The following is a 21,335-nucleotide window of genomic DNA, read 5'->3' as shown; positions in this document are numbered from 1 at the left end:
ATTCAGTTCTGGACTTTAATTTCATATTTTTCCTTTTGCAAAAAACAGGTATATTGTATTTTTTCCTGTATCTGGTACTATTTTTCTATATTTTTGGTATGGTATAGCTGTGATCTAAGTTATTCTGACGGTGAAATTGCTGTGGTTTTTTTCTTTCTCTATTTCTATTTCTAGTTTTTTTCTGTCTATATTCTGTCTATTTTTCTATATATAAAATCTGCATAAAATTATCAATTACAAATTGTTTATCTAAAATTTTAACTAAATTTATAGATATTTTCATCGCGTATTGTTTACCAGTTTTTTATTTCATACCAAATAGTTTTTTTATATTGACATAGAAATTCCTTTTCTCCGACGTATTTTAACATTCGTAGTTTTATCGATTCTATTTAGATTATTTTCCTGAATATTTTTGAACAGTATACAGGGTGGTCAAATAAAAAAAAATTATTTCAAGTCATTTTGTTTTTGTAATTGATTTATTTATTTTTTAATTTTAACTAATACTTATTTAGAATTTACATTTGTAAAATTTATTCAGTAATTATGGATTTAGAAAAGTTTAGAGTTAATCATTTGTTGGATTATGAGTTGGAGTATGAGTTAAATATTCGATTTGTTTATACTGAAAGGGGCGTTGATGATAAAAGAAAGATGCTTTCGAAACTTTTAAAGAAAGAACTAAACAATCCAGGTTCTCAAATTAATATGGACAGTTATAAAGTTGATTTTATGACGGAACAAACTGAAATTAATAAAAGTTTATCTTCTATTACAAGTTTAATTTCTGATTTTGAGGGTAGTTCTGCAGATAGTACATTTTTAAGAGTAAAATCTAGATTAGCTCATTTATCTGGTCGTGTAAGACGGATAGTAATTTCAAAGCCTAATGAGGAGGAAATTATTAAATTTAAAAATGAATCGTATGCTACTTGTTTAAAGTTAGAATCCGATTTAGATGAAAAAACAGTTTCAATCTCTAATACTCAAAATCTGAATGATAGTTTTGAACATAATTCTGTTGCTCCTATAGTCAATGTTAGTCCGGTAGTTTCTTGTTCCGCTAATAAACAACCAATTTCATCTTGGGGTATAAAATTTAATGGCGATTCGAAAAGCGTTTATTATTTTTTAGAAAGAGTATCTGATTTAGCTCAAAGCCGTAATTTTTCCGAAATAGAATTATTTAACTCAGCTGTTGAATTTTTTATAGGCGATGCTTTTGTTTGGTATCGTAGTGTAAGATCCATTGTTACTGATTGGCAAGGTTTAGTTAAAAGATTAAAGAACGATTTTTTACCTCCGTGTGCAGATGACGACATCTGGGAACAGATAAGACAGAGAAAGCAGAAAAGAAATGAATCTATAACTATTTTTATTGCTCATTTAGAGAACTTATTTTCTCGTTTATCTTTACCTCCAGCCGAAATTACTAAGGTTAAGTATATTCGTAAAAATTTATTACCTGAATATATTAATCAGTTAGCTTTGCATACTGCAGATAGTGTTAATGACTTGTCTATTTTGTGTAAAAGATTGGAAGAAGTCGTACAGTTAACTTCTCAATCTGTTTCTAAGAAAAATTCGCATTTATCTTATTTGGACGACTCACAGCCTAGTACTTCTACCTCTGTATATAAAAAGCAGTTTCATGATCGAAAAAACGTATCTACCTCTAACAAAAATTCTTTTAAAAATAACGTTCAGAAATCTACTGAAAATTCTAAGGACTCTAAATCTAAGATAATTTGTTTCAATTGTAATTTACCTAATCATACGTACAATTCTTGTAGAGAAAAACGTAAGTTATTTTGTTTTCGTTGTGGCGAGCCTAATGTTAAAGTTTCAAATTGTAGTAAATGTTCAAAAAACTAGTTAAATCACCAGTCATTGCAAGTGGTCGATTGCTTGGTGATGGTTCAACCACTAAAAGTTACTTTAATATTTTTGAGTGGAGAAAATGGCTTAAACATGTTTCAAATTTTTATAAAACACCATTTCATAATAACGAAATTCTACCATTGTTTTCTAAAAAAGTTAATGATAATAGACCTTATATATCAGTACGTCTTTTTGACAGGGATATAACTGTATTACTTGACTCCGGTGCCACTACCTCTATCATTGGAAATGAGGGTTTAAAGTTTTTAAATAAGTTAAAAATAAAAGTTCATCCTATCCAACATTCTAATCTTTATACCGCAGATGGCAAGGAACAAAAAGTAATAGGGTTAGTTGACTTACCTATTTCTATTGGTACTTGTTTTAGACTGATTAAAGCTCTTGTAGTTCCTTCTGTAACTCATTCTTTTATTTTTGGTATGGATTTTGTTAAATCATTTAACTTGATTATGAATTTTAAAAACAATAGTTATCTTATTCAGAATGATTCTATTAAACTAGATATAGTGGAGCCATTTTCTAACAGTTCTTTTAGTTCTAACTTGTTTTCTCTAGATGACTTATCTCCTTTTGAAAAAAATGAAGCTTTTAAAGTATTAGAATTATTTAAGCAGATTGATAGTGATAAAAAATTAGGCCGCACAAATAAAATTAAGTTAACTATAGATACAGGAGATAATCAACCTTTTAAAAAGAAACCTTACTTACTTTCTCCGTACATGCAGGACATTTTAAATAAAGAATTAGATTCTATGCTTGAGTTAGGTGTAGTCGAAGAGTCTAATAGTCCTTGGTCTTCTCCTACCTTATTAGTTAAAAAATCTAATGGAGAGTATAGATTTTGTTTTGATGGACGATTTCTGAACGCTATTACTAAACATGACAGTTTTCCTTTACCGCACGTAGATCGTATTCTATGTAACTTACGTAATGCTAAATTTATCTCATCTATTGATCTTCGTAAAGCATTTTGGCAGATTCCTCTAGACGAGGCATCTAAAGAAAAAACTGCTTTCTCTATTATTGGTCGTGGTCATTATCAGTTTAATGTCGTACCTTTCGGTTTGTGTAATGCCGCTCAGACTCAGCAACGTCTTGTAGACTCCATATTTGGTCCTAAATATGAACCTCATATTTTTTCTTACCTTGATGATATTTTGATTTGCTCTCCTACTTTTGAACATCATATAGAACTTTTAAAAACAGTACAAAAATTGCTTAAGGAAGCTGGATTAACTATTAATCTTGAAAAATGTAATTTCTTTAAAACCACATTAAAATATTTAGGTTTTATAGTGGGTAATAACTCTTTAGCTACCGATCCTGCAAAAGTTGAATCGATGACGAATTATCCTCGTCCTCAGACTTCTACTGAAGTCAAGAGATTTATCGGTATGTGTTCTTGGTATAGACGTTTTATTAAAGATTTTTCTTCTCTTGTTAATCCACTTAATGCTCTCCTTAAAGGTAAAAAGAAAAAGCAAACAATATCATGGAATGACGATGCTGAGGCTGCTTTTCTGGCTATAAAACAAAAACTTGTTAGTGCTCCAGTCTTATCTCAACCAGATTTCTCTCAAAAGTTTTTTGTTCAATCTGATGCTTCTGATGTCGGAATCGGTGGTATGCTTACACAATTTATAGATGGTGAAGAGAGGGTGATTGCTTATGCAAGCCGTTCACTTTCTAAAGCAGAAAGAAATTATTCGGTAACTGAACGTGAGTGTTTGGCAGTTATATTCTGCATAGAAAAGTTTAGACCTTGGATTGAGGTACTCCTTTCACAGTCATTACCGATCATTATAGTCTGCTTTGGCTTAATAACTTAAAAACTCCTTCCGGTAAGCTCTGAAGCCGATGGTTACTTTAGGGTTGCGTCAGCATACTTTTGATTTGCAACATAGAAAAGGTTCTATGCATTTAGTTCCAGATGCGTTAAGTCGTGAGTTCCTTATTCTTTCCTCCATATCAATCTACCTGAGGCTAAATTATCTTTATTATCTACAGATAACAGTTCTCTTGATCCATGGTACATTTCATTACGTGATAAAATTCAGAACGAGCCGGATAAATATCCACAATGGCGCGTAAAAAACGAAAAAGTATATAAATTCATTTCATCAAATAAATCTCATATTTTTAACAAAAGAGAATGGAAAATTTTAGTGCCTAAATGTCAACGTAACAAAGTTATTGATTCTTGTCATATACCTCCAACTAGTGCACATTTTGGTTTCCGTAAAACTTTGTATCGAGTACAAGAAACGTATTATTGGCCAAATATGAGATCAGATATTTTGAAATTTATTAGAAAATGTTTAGTTTGCGGTGCGCAAAAATGTTCAAATTTGCCTAAAATCGGTACCATGGGTAAAGAAAAAATTGTTGATTTACCTGGTCAGATTCTTTCTTTAGATTTTGTCGGTCCGTTTCCGCGTTCTAAAAAAGGTAATAAATGGTTGCTAGTAGCAGCTGATTGGTTTTCTAAATACACTTACATATTTCCTTTGAAGCATTCTAAATCAAATAATATTGTAGATACTATTGAAAACAACATATTTCTGATATTTGGTGTTCCTCAAATATTAATAACTGATAACGCTCCAAATTTTGCTAGTAATAATCTTAAAGGTCTTTGTGAAAAATATAAAGTTAAACAGTGGTTTACTCCCTATTATTCACCACAATGTAATTTTGTCGAAAGGAATAATAAAACCATAACTACTGCTATCAGATGTTATATTGATAAACATGAAGATTGGGATTTACACATACCTCAGATTAGACAAGCTATTAATACTGCAGTTCATGAAGTGACAGGTTTTCCGCCAACTTATTTGATGTTCGGTAGACATGTTCCTATATCTGGCGAATATTACGATTTTAGTATTAACGACCAATCTGTAGAAATATTGCCTGGTGATAGAAATACTTATGCTGAGAATTTGACAGAGTTTAGAAAGTTATTCGTTGAGATACGTAACAAGTTGCATTCTGCATATGAAAGAAATTTAAAATCTTACAATCTCCGGAAACGGGATGTTTCTTTCAACGTAGGTGATAAAGTGTGGCGTGTTAATAAGGTTTTATCTAATGCCGCCGACAAGTTTGCAGCTAAGCTCAGTCCTAAGTATATTTTGTCAATAGTTTGCAAAAAGCTCTCTCATTTAGTTTACGAGTTAAAAAATACAGATGGTTCTAAAGCCGGGAAATGGCATGTCAAAGACTTATTACCTTATCACGATCTTGACGATTCGTCAGATGAACAAGATTAATATTTTCATTTTCTTATTTCAATTTATCTTTTCTTAAGCTTTACCTATATTTTAATTACCTAAATTTTCTAATTTCTCTTTAGCATGTTTTTTGTTACACTTAATTAACTGTTTTATACTTACCTTACCTTCGAAAAAATTTACCTCTTACTTCTAGCAAAATATCTCTAGGATATTTACATTTTTATCTGTAACTTTATCTTTACTATCTGTATTATGAGTTATCTGTATTTTACTTCTAGTGTTGCTAAAAGAGTGAATTCTCTTTTCCATTTGAAAACTTAAAAGTTTTTTAATTATCTGAAAGTAAAATTTATCTTATCTTTTTCTTTATTTTTTTTTGTATCTTACCTTATAAAAGAAATTTTCTTTTATTATTTTGCTGATTTGACTCTACAAAGTGTAGTTAGTTATTCAGTAACAAGCGATTTAAGCTGTTATATTATTTTATCTTACCTTTAACTTACCTTTTTACTTGAAAGTACAGTGATTATCTTACCTTTAGTATTTTTTATCTTACCTTTACCTTACACCTTCTACTTATTTTTTATCTTACCTTACCTTAGACTATTTCAAACTGAGCTTAGTGGTGTGAATTTGTAAGTATTATTGCAGATGTGACTATAGAATGGCATACACGTTGAATAATGGAGTTTATAGTTGTTATAGGATTTCTTGTCACCAGCGCAATATTTTTGTTTTACGAGCATATTTCATTAAGTTAGTTGATTTAGATCTAGCTATCTTACCTTTGTTTTTTTTATACCTTCGTTTGAGTGTTTTATGGGTGGTAATACTCATTATATAACGTACCTAGGACGTTTTGTTTTTCTCTTGTGAATTAGGCCGGATGACGATGGTGTCAGTAGCTTCCGGACTTGTAGTCACAAACTGCTAGCGTGGAAGGATTCGTATTGGGGATGTTTATTTGGCTACAGACATTTCTGATGTACTGAGGAATAGTTGGGTGACACTACTGTGCAATCTCAGTTTCCTAGTGGGCAAGTCCGAGGGTACTGCTGACAACTTGGCCATACGAGTACCTACTAAGTTTAATTGATTTCCTAGTGCCATTTCTATGGTTTTCAGTTTGGTGGAAACTATATTTCACTCCCTCTTGATTGTGGAACATTTGGGTTACCTGTCTCTCTCTCTTTCTCTTCCTTTTTTTTTGGTTTTTTGTTTTCCACCTTGGACATAGCATTTTTTTGGTTTGGGTTGCGGAATTGTGTTTGGGGAAGTGCCTGCCTGGAGGATCTACTCGAGGTTAGTAATCGAGGGGACTTTCTACAGATGAATGTCGCGCAGTACTAGCTTGGATTTCACTTATCATCTCCAGAGTAGATTTATTTAAATTACTCCGAAATCCAGACCGCTTAGATCTTTGACATTGGTTGGTTTTCTTCGAGTGCTCTTCGGTTTATCCTTGCTGGGGAAGTGTTCTGTCCAAGTATCTTTTGTTTGTGTTCGTATTTTTGTCGAAACATTTTTGTTTCTATGGTATTACCAAAGCGGTAATTTGTTTTTACATAAGTTTTCACTATTCTCTTGGAATAGCGGTTTCTTATATTACCTCTAGCCTTCAGGCTTACTTTATAACTCATAGTTGTAGTTTTGTGTTATCCAGTTTTTTAGTAGACTTACCGATTTTGACTTAACCCGATTTTAACTTAACCCGATTTTGACCTATCTATTTTGACTCCTTGGTGGACGAGTGATACGCGTAGCTATCGAAGCTAAAATAACTGAATGACTACTGAATATTGTTTTTATTTTCTTTCTTTAAGCTATTATCATTGGATAATGGTTTCTTTCGTAGTTTAGGATTTTTCTTTAATCAGTAGTTCCTATAGTCTTTAGTACAGTAGTTATCTAAAGCTCTTTCTTGGTTTGTTTTATTTTCTCACCATTTATTTTTGATGATGTTTCTTGGTGGATTGTTTGAATAATGATCTAGGTGAACATTTTGTTCTCATAAAAAATTTAAAGTCTGTACAGCCTTTAATTTTTTCTTTTTGGAGAGAGGCAATGTAGCATTTTATTTAAAATTCACACAATTTAAATAAATGTACAGAATTATTTTATTTAAACAATTCAAGTTTGAGTCCTCGCACCGAGATGGCATTCTAAGTATTGTTATTATCTTTTATTTTTTTACAAGTTTATTTCTGGATAGTTATTTCAGTCCGGTCGAAGTTGTTCGTCACTTTATTTCTGACGGTATAGGTATATACCTCGTGCCTACCTTTATCGCTATATTGGTGGTTGAAGCTGAACCCGATAGAATTATCGGCGTTTTTGGCATTTTTGAAATTTGTGTGGGAAAACCCTCTGAGCGGAGGAGGTAAGACCTTTATTTTTTACATAACGTTTCCTAATACCTTTTTTCTATTTGTACAGGGTTTTATTTTATGGTACGCATTTCTGGTGCCATTTTGTTTATTGTATCTGGACATTTGGGCCAATAGTTTGTCCCTACAATATACACGTTGAATAACTGAGGAATCTCCTGAATATACAGCATTTTCCGATCCTGTCTGGGTGGACACGTTTTAATCACGATCCAGTTCCAGCAGTTCACCACAACCAGCTTGTGACCAGAACGGATATAAAAGGCCAGATCATTTCTTTTTATATAATTTAAGTTCACTTTAATGCTTCAAGCCCTTCAGGCATATTAGATATTTTATTACTTTAGAGTCACTTTGAAATATTTTATTCATGTTATGCATATTTCTGATATATACATAGTACGGTTTTTTAATATAAAGAGTCCCTATATTTTGGTACCAAGATCGCCAGACTTTTTGCGGAATAATTAATAAAATATTAGTATTCAGAAGCGTGCAGATTTAACTACCATCTTGAGTGATCTATTTTAATACATACTATTTACCAACCAACATTTTCAAACATCAAATTATTCATAGTCTTATTTTATTCTAATTAATATTTAATTATTAATTATACTTAGTTGTTAGTTTATCTCAGCGTTTCATTTGTGTAATTCTTAAAATAAGTAATACCTATATTCTGAGTTGATTTCTCAGTTCTCAACTTAGAAGTTTTTGAAAGTAAATGGAAAACTGAGTGGCGCCCAGTATATTATAAAGACGTAATTATCACAATTTAATTTTCACTAGCTTACGACCCATTGCTCACCGGCGAACAGCTCCGTCGCATAGTATTAGTTGTTTCAATATTTTTTCTAAAAGAAAATTCTTATAAAAAAAAAACATTCCATCATTTTTTTATAACTTCTAATGCTACAAGTTTCCAGATTAACGCGATTAAGTGTTTACAAAAAATAACTATTTTATTTTGTAGATTTTCTTGCAGTGTGTATATTTCCTTTTTTCCGTGTAAGTGAGCACCTTTAAAAGAGTTGTTTCACTTTTCCGGTTTTGCTTACCTGAAAATAATGCCTTTAGGTGGTCTGAGAAACATATCCCGTCCTTCCCACGCCAGCATCGACGCGAATAGAATGTAACCAAAGGAGTAGAAGGTGGGTCGCATGGTGCCCGCCAGGAACGTAAACAACAGCGACACATAATACGAGCTCGAAAAAATAACGTACTTGTAGATATCCAGTGAAGTTCTGAAAATTAATTAAGGAATTATACCAGGGTGACAAATAAATCATTGCACAGTCGGTTATTTTATACCTTAATATACTTTTACACTACCAGTTTCAGTTTCAGTTCAGTTGTGAGCTTTTAATCTGTTCATGTTAATCTTAATGAAAAAAAGGGAAACTTCATTCGACTATAATACAAAATAGACGGAACCAATTTAAAATAATGGAGACATATCCAGCATTTAGTTTAGACCCATCCTGTATACAAACAAGCTTGCAAATATAGTCTGTCCAAAGACAAAATCCTTAACAGTGATAGATATATCTGTCATTTTAATTTCAAAGTTGTTTATTTTATTTTACAAAAAAATAAGTTGGTACAATTGGAACGCATAGCAGAAAATTTAAAGTTTGAGTGACAAGTGACTACTTCAAAATATTAAAAAAAACTGTATAAAACTGAAGAAATCTAATCCAGTTATTTTATTTAATATGGCAAAAGAATAAATAAAACAAAATATTTTATTAATAATAACACTTATTGAATTTTATACCTTAAAAGTTGGTTAATTAACTTTAACCTTATTTTTTTTAAACCAGTATCGTTTGACATTATCTCTCTGTAGTACTAAAATTTATTATTTACCTATCGTGTGATGTTATTTTAAAGATACTCCAGTTTTTGGTACCATATACGAGATGGTATACAAATTTTGTTTGTCACTAATACAACTCTCGGGTCATAGTATCTGGCAAACTGTATCTTTGGTGGTCAACACTTAATTTTCCCTCAATGGTCTGGGTCAACACTTAATTTTCCCTCAAGTTTTCCTCTACTTAATGTTAAAAAACACGAAACACACGTAATAACACAGTCCAAAATGCAAAATGCAAAATATTTATCATATCTATTTGACATAATTTGACACAAAATTATAACCTATAATTTGGCAAGAGTTTGACAACTCTCAAAGTCGAGTTCATACGCATGGGCGTCCGTTTGTCGTTCATCGTTTCGTCAAACCAATAATATTGAAATATGATGTCATTTTTGAAAAAAAAAACAATAAAACTGCTTAAACACAACAAGAGATGACGCATGACGGATTTATATATCAACCTATCCATAGATAACTTAAAAAATATTAGAAACTTTTTTTAGTGAAATAAATGTATTGGTATGGACGGCATTTGCTTTTTTTTCTGTCATCGTCTGTCGAAGAATGAGAAAAAGAAGAGTATATTGGTAAACTGAATTTTAACAAAAAAAAACTATTATACAAGTATCTCCAGCTAAAACAGTGTAAAATTAATCGAATTTAGAACTTTGGGAGGGCTGTAAATAAACAGTAAATTTAGTTTAATATATGACATTATGGTATTTTTGGAATGGAAATGTAATGGTAAATCCACTGTGTGAGTTAAAAAATGTATAGTATTCCATTAAAAAATATACTTTGGTTTGAAAATATGTTTGAATCACCTTGTATGTTGACAAAAATATTTTCAGAAAGTGCGTTACCATTGCTCCCATATTATGTAATAAAATTCAAATGAAATTTACAAATCAAAAACTTAATATAGAGCTTTTGCGGAAGCCTAAATTACCCTGTACGAATAAAGCAATCCACTCATATGTGTGTTGATTGTACCCAAAAAGTTGGGGTACTAGGTACCTGTATATTTGATTATAGCTGGAGTTTCCAGTCTGTTTAAGTAATTATGGTATATTCATAATTTGTTTTATCACGATCGCCACTTTATTTTTGACAGTAAATTTCAAAAAAATCTGAATTCTGAATTAGCGGGTGACTCTAGGATATTAGTTCAAATCAAATCAAATCAAATCTTAGTTATCAATATTTAAGCTATCTTTTCCATTGGCGTCAAACGAGTGTAAAAATAACACCTTATATTCAATTTATTCATAATTTGTTTAAGCACGATTACATCTTTCTTTTTAAGAGGAAATGTCCGAAAATATCTGAATTTTAAACTAGCAGGTGTCTCTACGATATTAGTTATTAATATTTAATCTAAAGTTTTCGAGATTTTTAGCATCTAGAATCCATTTTACTTCCCTATTTTAATATTTTACTTACAAAAACCGCTGGGTCTGAATCGAGGGGTGTCTCACTATTGGAATTACATGTACATTTTCTTGGCAGTCGCTGGCAGTCATTGGCAGTCTTACGGCAGTCGCCTATAATAATTACATGGCAGTCATAGGCACTCTTCTTCGCAGTCATTGGCAGTCACTTGCGAGTAACATGATATTTTGGCAGTACATGTACATTTTTTACCCAAGTGAGACACCCCTCGGTCTGAATATAAAACATTATGGTATTTTTGGAATAGAAATTTAATGACAAATCTAGTGAGGTAAAAATATACGTACATCGTATGCCATTTAAAAATATGCAAATTTAGCTTGAAAATATGTTTGAATTATCCTGTATTATAACAAAAATGTTTTCAAAATGTGCGCCCCACAATACTTAAAAAAAATCAAATGAAAATCTTAAACTAAAAACTTAATATAAAGATTTTTTGGAAGCCTGGGTCACCCTGTATACCATTATACATAATAAGTAATAATTACCTGGTATTACTGACATAATCTGGCACAGGATTGACGACAGTCGGGTCGTCAATTAAATGATAAACTTCTTCGTTACTTCCACCAGGGAAATCTCTTTGGGCAAATTTTTTCTCGGTCTTAAAGGCCCTCCATTGTCTGGCCACGCACATGAATAATGCAAAGTCGAAGAGTAGCAGCATAGCTTTTGGTGGGTACACCAAGTTCATTTGGTTCAGAAACTGTTGCAGTCGCAGTCTAGTGTTATTTTCGTTCCAATATCTTGTCAAGGATACTATCAGAAATATAATGAAAATTGTAGTGAAAAATATAGTGAATATACAAGGTGGTCCGAATTGTATTCCGGAAACTTCGGCAGCATATTCTGCAGATAAAAATAAGTAAAAAAGTTCTTATAAATGTATGTCCTAAAATGGCTTCGTTTCGGAGATACAGGGTATAGAAATTTCATTTTTATTTCGATTTTTTCCAAATAATTTCTGAAGTAACGTCAATATTTGGATGAAATTTGGTGTCTGCGAGTTTTTTGATATGAGAAATTTGATTTTGATGTCAATATTACTCCTACATGTCTACATATTTTTAACTGGTTTGAAGAGTAATAACTTTTCGTTCGTACCTGTATAAAACTACTAAGTAAAAAATATACATTTACGACGTTTTTAACGTAATAAAAGTCTCTTAATAAAAATCGCTACGAGTAATAGTTCTCGAGATATTTGAAATCGAATTTATCAATACCTGTCATCATTGACATAAATTAAACATGTTGGCTAAGGAGTTAAATGACTGAAATCATAAATTTGAAATATTTTTAATGTCAAATCATCATCAATCATCATTTTTTCGAAGAAAATTTCATGATTAATTTAAAATAAAAATTTCCCAAATTTATTATTTCAGTCAAATAACTATCTACTCAACATGTTTATTTTTTTGTCCAATAATGACATGTATTTACCATTTTAAATATTTCGAGAAGGGTTGCTCGTAACGATTTTTACCAAGAGACATTTTTACGTAGAAAGTTACGAAAATGTATATTTTTTTACACAGTAGTTATATACAGGTACGGACAAAAAGTCATATACTCTTCAAAACAGTTAAATCACATGTAGGTGGCGTCCTCTACAAAAAGGAGTCATAATGGCATCAAAATCAAATTTCTCATGTCAAAAAACTACCAGAGACCAATTTTCATACGAATATTGATATTACTTCAGAAATTATTTGGAAAAAATCGAAATAAAAATTTAACTTCTACACCCTGTATCTCCGAAATTAAGCATTTTAGGACATACATTTAGAAGAACTTTTTTACTTCTATTTATTTGCAGAATATGCTACCGAAGTTTTCGTTATACAGTTCAGACCACCCTGTATATTGAAAAATGTAGCAGATATATTTAATTATAAAGTTTATTAATATACAGAGTGAGTTTTCTACGATGTTCTCTATGGGTATCTTGGAAACTACTGGAGCGAGAGGGTCGGTCAAATGGTGAAGAAAATTCGGATTTTTGAAAATCACATTTACGTTGTGCTTACGATATTATTATGGTATTATTACTTATAATATGTTACGTTTACACATTGTAGTTCAACACGTATGCACAAGGGACAAGGATTAAACGCTTTTCAAATGAATAATTTTTCAAATGGAGAAAAGGATTCACATCAGAAAACATATGACTTTTAATACGATGCTCTTCCTCATAAAAATTATTTATATCATAATTATGTAACCTCAGGGGTAGGAAAAGGTGGACCAAATGCATGAGCTCTCTTGGTCACCTGACCTATCCGTTTTATTATGCGGTATGGTAACAAGACGGTTTACAAGAGAACTTGAGTCAAGAGAGGCACTTGAAGAAGCGGCACGGGAGAAGTTTAATAATTATCGCTGTTCTGTGAGAAAAGTTTTTAATTCAGTTTTGAAATGAGGCATTTTATGTACTCAAAACAATGGCGGATTTTTTGAATATATTGTTAAAATCGAGGTTAAAATAACTTAAAGTGTATCTAGTGATATTAGTTTTTTAAGTTTTAATTTGTTTAATCTAAAAAATAAAGAACCATTTAATAAAATATTCTGTAATTTCATAAATTATAAATCATAATAGAATAAGAATACCATGCAACTAATTGGCTATAACTCGGTAATTTTTCGAAAAAAAATTATTATAACTGATATCGCTGAAAAGCTTTAAAAATGACGTTTTTAACGAAGTCATGGGCAACTATTTATGTAGTTTCCATTAAAAAAACATATGGCACATATGGACACAGGGCACAGAGTAGATTTTAAAAACGCAAAAATTATAATGAAAGAAGCGATAGTCTCTAAAGCCTGGTTCAGACACGGCTAGTAATTTAGTCGAGTAACGAGTAATTTAGTCGTGTAGCGAGTACCCACTTACAGATTATCGTTCAGACCAGTTATGAAATTGAGTTTAGTAGTGCAATAGTGATGTCAAAACTGTTAAAATGGATAAGAAAAGGCGTCATACGGAATTAAATAAGGTTATAAACAAAGACATTGTTATAAAAAACATAATAAATATCATTTTGAAATAAATTGAAGAAGAAATATCTGAAAAACCAAAGCGTTTATGGGTCAGAAAATGGATCAATAAAAGAGAATCGTTAGAGGCTTCAATTGGTATTTTACAAGAGTTGCAATTAGAAGATCCTGCAGAATACTGTAATGCAATCAGAATATTAGAAACGTCAACTAATGTACCTACTTAACTAAACAATGAACTAAACACTCGTGTTCATATTTGTTTTAGTGGCAATTTAGTAGTTAGTAGCACATGGTGGGGGACTCTACTCGACCGTCAAAATAGAATCGGATGGATCCAGCCGACTAAACTACTACACTAAACTACTCTACTAATTTGTACTGGCCGCACACACTACATTACTAAATTACTCGCTACTCGACTAAATTACTCGCTGTGTGAACTAGGCTTAAAAGAAAAAAAGAGGCTTTTTTAATACAATCTAATAAAAATAAATGTATTGCTCATGCATCTGTAGATATTACTAATGCTTGGCAATCGCTTCTTTGATTTAAAAGAAGAACATAACATAAAAAGAAATTGAAGTTTAAATTGATATGTCATTTTAACAGAACGTCTGTAACTGTTTTTATAGACGTATCTGTTTAAAAAAACTGAAGTGTTCTCGAATAGTTGCATTTAGATATTATAAATAGTTTTTTCTTTGTTCTTTGTGTTTTTTCTGCTTGCGACGACGGGAAGAGGCATACTTCCCGAAACGTTAAGCATTTTTTTGTCCATTAGGCAAATTTGTTAATTAATAAACCCTTGTCTTCTTTGGATTAACGCAGCAGTGTTTCCAAAAAATAAATATTTTATTTTGTAGATTTTCTTACATTGGGCAAAATACCCATAGAATTTTTTTGAGAAAAAAAAAACATCTCTTTGTGTCATATGCTAAAAATGACAGACTATAAAAAAAAAACACAATTTCATTAAGGATGTGATTAGAGAGATTATCTACAACTTTTATGTGATAACTTTTTGTCTAAAATAGATTATAATGGAATTAGGGACCATTTTTAAAATAGCCTTTTAATAGTTTTAAAATTTTTGTTTTCGAAATATCTAGTAAGTCATAATTTTTTTCAAAAATCCGAAAGGTGCATATTTTTAACTTTACAAAACTGCAATTTTTTCCCTATTTAACCGACTCTCTATCTCCATTAGTTTCCGAGATACCCATAGAGGTCATCGTAGAAAACTCACCCTGTATAAAATCTTCATTTCCGACCATATCTGACGCCGGTTTTTTTTCGATCGTATGGTATTTCAATTAATCATAACTACAAGAGGTTTCTTTACATCTAATGAATAAAATAATATATGATTTGATGGTTTTTTTTTAAGTTTTAGCATCATGAGTGACTAAATATGATTCTAAAAATATACTTACTATCCCAATACGCAGGACAAATTCCTAATGTCATAAAGTATTGGAAAGGTAACAGAATAGCCATCCCGATTAGGATTAAATACCAAACCATTCTTTTGTATTTTCTCTTAACTGTACACATTCCAATTAAAATTAGGGATATTAGAATTGAGAATACGTCCATCCTAATAAATAATACTATGCTAGCAACTACCGCACTGATCTGAAAAATAGTAAACAAATTTTATCATTAAAAATTAAAAAAAAAGTGTGTTAGAAGATGTTGGGCCTACCCCAATAGCACACCATATAGACGCAACACTGATTTTATATTGGTAGAATATTGTATATGGGCCCAATATTGGCAATTTGTAGCCAACACTGGTTTAATATATGAGTTGCACCATTTTGCTATACCGCGTGTGTCTCAAAAGTGGCTTACCCCTATAACATAAATTAGGATTGATTGACGTATTCAATTATTTGTATAATGTTTTGTATTATCTTTTGTTTGTTTGTTTGTGTACCTTGTTTTTTTTTACTTTGTTTGTTAGTTTACCTTTGTCCACAAATTGAAAAAATTTTTGACAATAAAGGCATTTATTTATTTATTTATTTATTTAATTGTTTTCGGTCACCTCCTGTTTCACCGGAAATGTTTACAACTTTTGATTTTTAAATAGCACCCTGTGTATTTTTAAGCTTTATTCGATAGAAAATGACACTCTGAATAGAATGACATATTATATGTCAAATTTTGACATTCTCGTTTAACGTAAACTTTTTTAAAGGTTGCTATAGAATTGGATTAGGGCAAATTAATTAAATTGCTTTTATCTCATCAAGGAGACTGAAATCGACAAAATATCAAGATAAAACTTTTAATCAGCATTTAACGGTCTATACAATTCTGCCAACAAGAGAAAAAAGTCAATAGCGCACATATTTGTCCTAGAAAAAAATTCCAGTAATAATCCATATGCACGTGTCGCTGGTGAATATGTAAATACTTTTTAGCATTAAAATATGTCGCACTTATAGTAACTTTTATCGTCAAAATTTCATTCGAATCGCTAAAAGCATTTGGAAGAAAATTATAAAAAATCGAAAAAAAACTTTAACCCCCTGTAGCTACGAAACGAAGCAGAATCCTAGGTTGATATAAAAACCCCTTGTTGATATGAAAAATAGATCTTATTTTTACGTGAGGAATCTTCCAACGAGAGATGGTACATGTGTTTTGAAACACCCTGTATATGAAAAATAATTTAATAAATTCAAAAGAACAAAAAACTTTTTGTACTGTGTAAATTAATTTTGTGTAAGTTTAACCGAGTGCACCATATCTTATAGATATTAATTCTTCAGAGGCCTATAAAATTCAACAGTTTGAAGTTATATTTAATAAACGTTTTCTTCAAATTAACAAATGCCTTTATTTACAACCACATATGTAATACTGACATTACTGACTTTTAAAAAATTTGAAAGTGTCAAATTATCTACATTTCTTCCCTCTTCCATTTCCCTCACCCATTTTCCTCACGCGGTTTTTCTTATTTCTCGCCTCATTTAATTAAGCAAAATATTCTTGTAATATCTTTAATAAATACTTATCTAACATCAACAAAAATAAACAGGAAGATTAACAATAATAATTTAACACATTTATTTGTTGAAATTAATGGTCAAATTTTACTTATTGTACGCGTTAATCGATATTGTTAAGGGGCCGCCCTGATGATGTGTTTCACTCATGGAGGTTTCACTGTAAAAACATAACTCTAACTTTTCATGCTGTAAAAACTTAACTCCTGACTTGTGCCAGATCTTCTAATATCAACGAAAGATGGTAAAGAGTTTGAATTGCTACAGGAAGACGATGGCAACGATGTCGTTGAAGATATCATATTTGCGGTTTTAGTTTGATTGGCTACAGATGCATCCACATAACCCTCAACCACAGCACTGGATTTCCATCCCCCTAGACGCTTCAGTTGTAAAATATCAGCTTCGCTATTTACCAGCAACGTAGCCACTGTTCGTTTAAAAACATGACCTGTGTAGGTTTTCGCATTGGGAAGTTTGAAAAAGCTCGCAATTTTGTACGGAAATTTAGAAGTAGAATTGTATCCAAAGGGTTGAACAGCACTTTGTGCCTTCTTGGACATTGCAGGGGCGTTTGACAATATACCTCACAAGGTGGTCAAGCGATCTCTTGAAACAAGAGGGGTGAACAATACGATAATTCGCTGGTTTTGGGAAATGCTCTCAACACGAACAGCAGAAGCTGAGATAGGTACCAAAACTGTGGTTGTTAAAACAACGCAAGGAACTCCACAAGTTGGAGTGACCCCCCTACTGTGGAGCGCTTGGTAGTGGATGAACTACTGGAAGAATTAACTCTAGCGGGAATACACTGCATAGGGTATGCAGATGACATAGTCATGATTGCACGGGGGAAACATGAAGGCACCCTGTGTGATATTATCCAAAGAGGACTCCGCATCACTGAGAGATGGTGCAGGACTGTCGGGCTGAGTATCAACTCAGATAAAACCGCGGTTCTACCATTCACCAGAAAGCGAAGTTTGAAAAACTTGAAAAGAATCCATCTAGATGGAAAAGAAATACTGCCATCACAGGAAGTGAAATATCTAGGAATAACCCTGGATAGTAAACTTCTCTGGAACAGGCGTATTAAGAACATTACCAGCAAAGCCACAAAGGCTCTCATGATATGCAGAACACTGGCGGGAAATAGGTGGGGCTGCGCCCCAAAAATTTTGCGCTGGATGTATACCGTGATAGTAAGACCCATGATTACATATGGAGCAGTTGCTTGGTATACAAAACTAGAGCAACGTACAGCAAGGCAAAACCTGTGCAAAGTACAGAGACTGGCATGTAACTGTATCACAGGTGCCATGAGAACATGTTCAACAGCAGCAATGGAGGTCATTTTAGACCTAACACCACTGCATATTGTCGTCGGTAGTTATGCCAATACGACAATGATTAGAATGGTCATAGACGGAAACAGTACTGGGAGAATTTTTAGGTCAGGGGCTTGGAACACCCTCAAAAAGAAAATTCCACTTCTCCAACTCCCAGTGGATGACATACCAAGAATTTACAACTTTGAGAAACACCTCACTATAGTATTGAGTAATAAAAAGGATTGGAAGGAAGAAACGCTTACTCAGCATATAGAAGACCATACCATAACGTGGTATACTGATGCTTCCAAAACCAAAGCAGGGACAGGGATAGGAGTATTTGGGCCGAAAACCAAATACTCCGAACCAATGGGCACCTACCCCAGTATCCTTCAGGCAGAAATTTACGCTATCGAAAGATGTGTACAATTTATCTTAGACAGGAACTATCGAAAACAGGATTGCCATCCTATCCGATAGTCATGCAGCACTAAACGCGATCAACTCAGTAACCATCAATTCGAAGTTGGACAAAGAATGCCTAGAGAAGCTCAACAAGTTGGGCAAAGAAAATAAAGTCCTCCTACTCTGGGTGCCTGCTCACCAAGAGATAGAAGACAATGAAAAAGCAAATGATCTAGCTAGGAAAGGAGCGAACACTCAACTAACTGGACCAGAACCGTTCTGTTTTCCAAGCGGAAACCAGCTGAAAGTGGAACTGAAGAATCTGGAAGACTCCAACCGCAACTTAGAATGGGTGTCTTCCAACGGTCTAAGACACTCAAAAAAGTTCCTCAGAACCTAAGACCGAGAAAAATCAAAGGCTTTCCTTGATTTAAGTAAAAACAATCTTCGGATTATCACGGGGTTTCTAACAGGACACTGTCTCCTCAACGAACACCTCAGTAGGCTGAAGCTGAGAAACAACGGCGAATGCAGATTCTGTGGGGAATATGGGGAAACACCAGAACACTTCATCACTGAGTGCGCCGAGACGACGACCATTCGTGCCATGAACTTTGGTACGGCTGATGTCAAGGATGGAGAGCTGGCCTCTATGGAGCCGTCTCACATACTGGCTTTTGTTAAAGCCTTGAGACTGTATGATGAGTTATAACTCGTTATAGCTCAAGAAAGGGGAACACACAATAGATCTTTAAGGTCGCGGTGAGTAACTCCCCTCCTAAACATTCTATTCTATTCTAAAGGGTTGATTTCGAGCTTTTCCTAATCGATATTGAACAAAAAATCTCTCATTTTCAATATCTTTTCGTAACTGTATAAATTCTTTCACAATTTCTATCCAACTTGTGTTAGTTATCATAAATGATCTGCTCTTATAAGTTTTTGTATCGAGAATTTCTATGCAAATTTTGTTTTCTAAAATATCAATATGCGTAGTTTTCATCTTCAGTAGCTCATTACATCGACATGCCCCAGACACACCTACTATAAGCGCAACTAAAACAATGAAAAGAAATATTTAGAAACAGAAAAAGAAAATATTTAAAAGAAAGCCTTACTTTCATAGGAAGGAATTCTTGAGGTGCTTTCGTGAGAAAATCCTCCAAAAGTTTTACCTGGTAAAAATGCTAGACTTCTTTGGCTTAAAACCTACATTCTGGCGTTTTAAAAAAGCGTCGAGTTTGTTATATTTTGATATGTCAGTCTTCTCCCTTAATTCTAGCATTGTCCGTATCATGCTGTACGTAGCCCAAAGAGTAGATTGTCATCAAGACTGTCTCCGAAGCAATATTCTTAGCATTTCTTTCGGCATACCATTTTTCGTATAATTTCAATGCTATTTCATATCGCCCCCTACTTTTCTCTGGAAGTAAACTGGCTTCTGCTCTTTTTGCAGCTTCTGTAAGTTCTGGTGGAGTACAAATATTAAAGTAGTTTTTATTATCAGAACTTTCCGACAACATTCTGGCTTTCTATGTTATATAAATTCGAAAAAGCGAACGAGAAATTCAAAACTGTAACTTATTTGTTTGTTTTGCGGTTGAAGGTTTGCACCATAACAACCACTGGTACTGGTAACTATAGATATGAAAATGCCAAAACAGAAAACGACAAATTTTCGCATATTTATGTTTTTTTCAAAATAAAATACTGTCCCTATTTTTCATTAATGATGTGGTTGTAAATAAAATAGTATACAAACCTCGGAGGAAAGTTTGCATTATTGTCTCGAGATTTAGTTAATCTCTTGACAATGAATGAAATGAAACACTTCTTTCCTCGGTATGTAATATACTATTACCTCAACTCCCAACTTATAAAATCCAAAATTGGCAATATACTTCATCATATTCCAGGAGCTGTAGTGACAATTTTCGTAGTCGATGCCTGGGAATATAACGTCTGGTCTCTTGGTAGGTAGGTTTCTCGCCAGTCGGTAGTTAACCTGCCTTATTTGCACCACGCGAAACAAAGTGACAGCGGCAACGAACAGGAACGACCAAGCTACGTTATAGAAGTCAGCATAGCGGTACCCGAGCCTGGATTCTTGAAAACCTAGCCATTTGGCATTGTTTAGGGTAATATTGTACTCAATTCCGTTTCTAGTCTGGAAAAATACTAAGGATGTATATGTATACGCATATCAATTACAATTAGACAAAATATATCCCCACGTATATCAGTGAGTGAATTGTAATTGACGGTGATTTCTCTTACTAATTAACGGATAAGGATAAACTCTGAATCTATAGAGATGTATGCATATTTTCTATGCCTTAGAGTAAAGGTTATCAATTTTTTTTTTCTTGTAGGACACTGTCAAAAAAAACATTAATTAATAATTAATAATTAATAATAAAATTATATAAGGATTCTTGCCACTTAAACTGCTGATATAGAAATTTAATTCTACGCTGTGTTTGTCATAATGGGACTTAATATCTAACCGACACTTTCCGACAAGTCGGAATTAACTATCTCTGCGCTGTGGTTGTCATTTTGTGGATCTGCTCAAGCTCACCTGATGATGGAGTAGGGCTCCGAAAACGGTAGTGAGAGCAGGTTGATCCGCATTATGACAAACACAGCGTAGAATTAAATTTTTATATCAGCAGTTAAGTGGCAAGGATCCTTAT

At 32.7% G+C, this 21,335-nt stretch overlaps 1 protein-coding gene across 1 annotated transcript in view; it reads right to left on the bottom strand.

The window, feature by feature from the left end:
- Window positions 1-21,335, bottom strand: part of LOC115891551 (piezo-type mechanosensitive ion channel component-like) — a 133,469-nt gene that overhangs the window by 65,956 nt on the left and 46,178 nt on the right. Inside the window, exons 11-14 of the mRNA XM_030912039.1 lie at window positions 20,501-20,806; window positions 15,317-15,518; window positions 11,360-11,630; window positions 8,593-8,778 (exon numbers count right to left, since the gene is read on the bottom strand). Of these exons, the coding sequence (XP_030767899.1) occupies window positions 8,593-8,778; window positions 11,360-11,630; window positions 15,317-15,518; window positions 20,501-20,806 (965 nt within the window). The remainder of the gene's footprint in view (window positions 1-8,592; window positions 8,779-11,359; window positions 11,631-15,316; window positions 15,519-20,500; window positions 20,807-21,335) is intronic.

The sequence above is a fragment of the Sitophilus oryzae genome, unplaced genomic scaffold (genome assembly GCF_002938485.1).
Source record: "Sitophilus oryzae breed Bouriz unplaced genomic scaffold, Soryzae_2.0 scaffold_1184_pilon_pilon, whole genome shotgun sequence".
Taxonomy (NCBI): domain Eukaryota; kingdom Metazoa; phylum Arthropoda; class Insecta; order Coleoptera; family Curculionidae; genus Sitophilus; species Sitophilus oryzae.
This window is presented reverse-complemented; position numbering and strand designations above follow the sequence as displayed.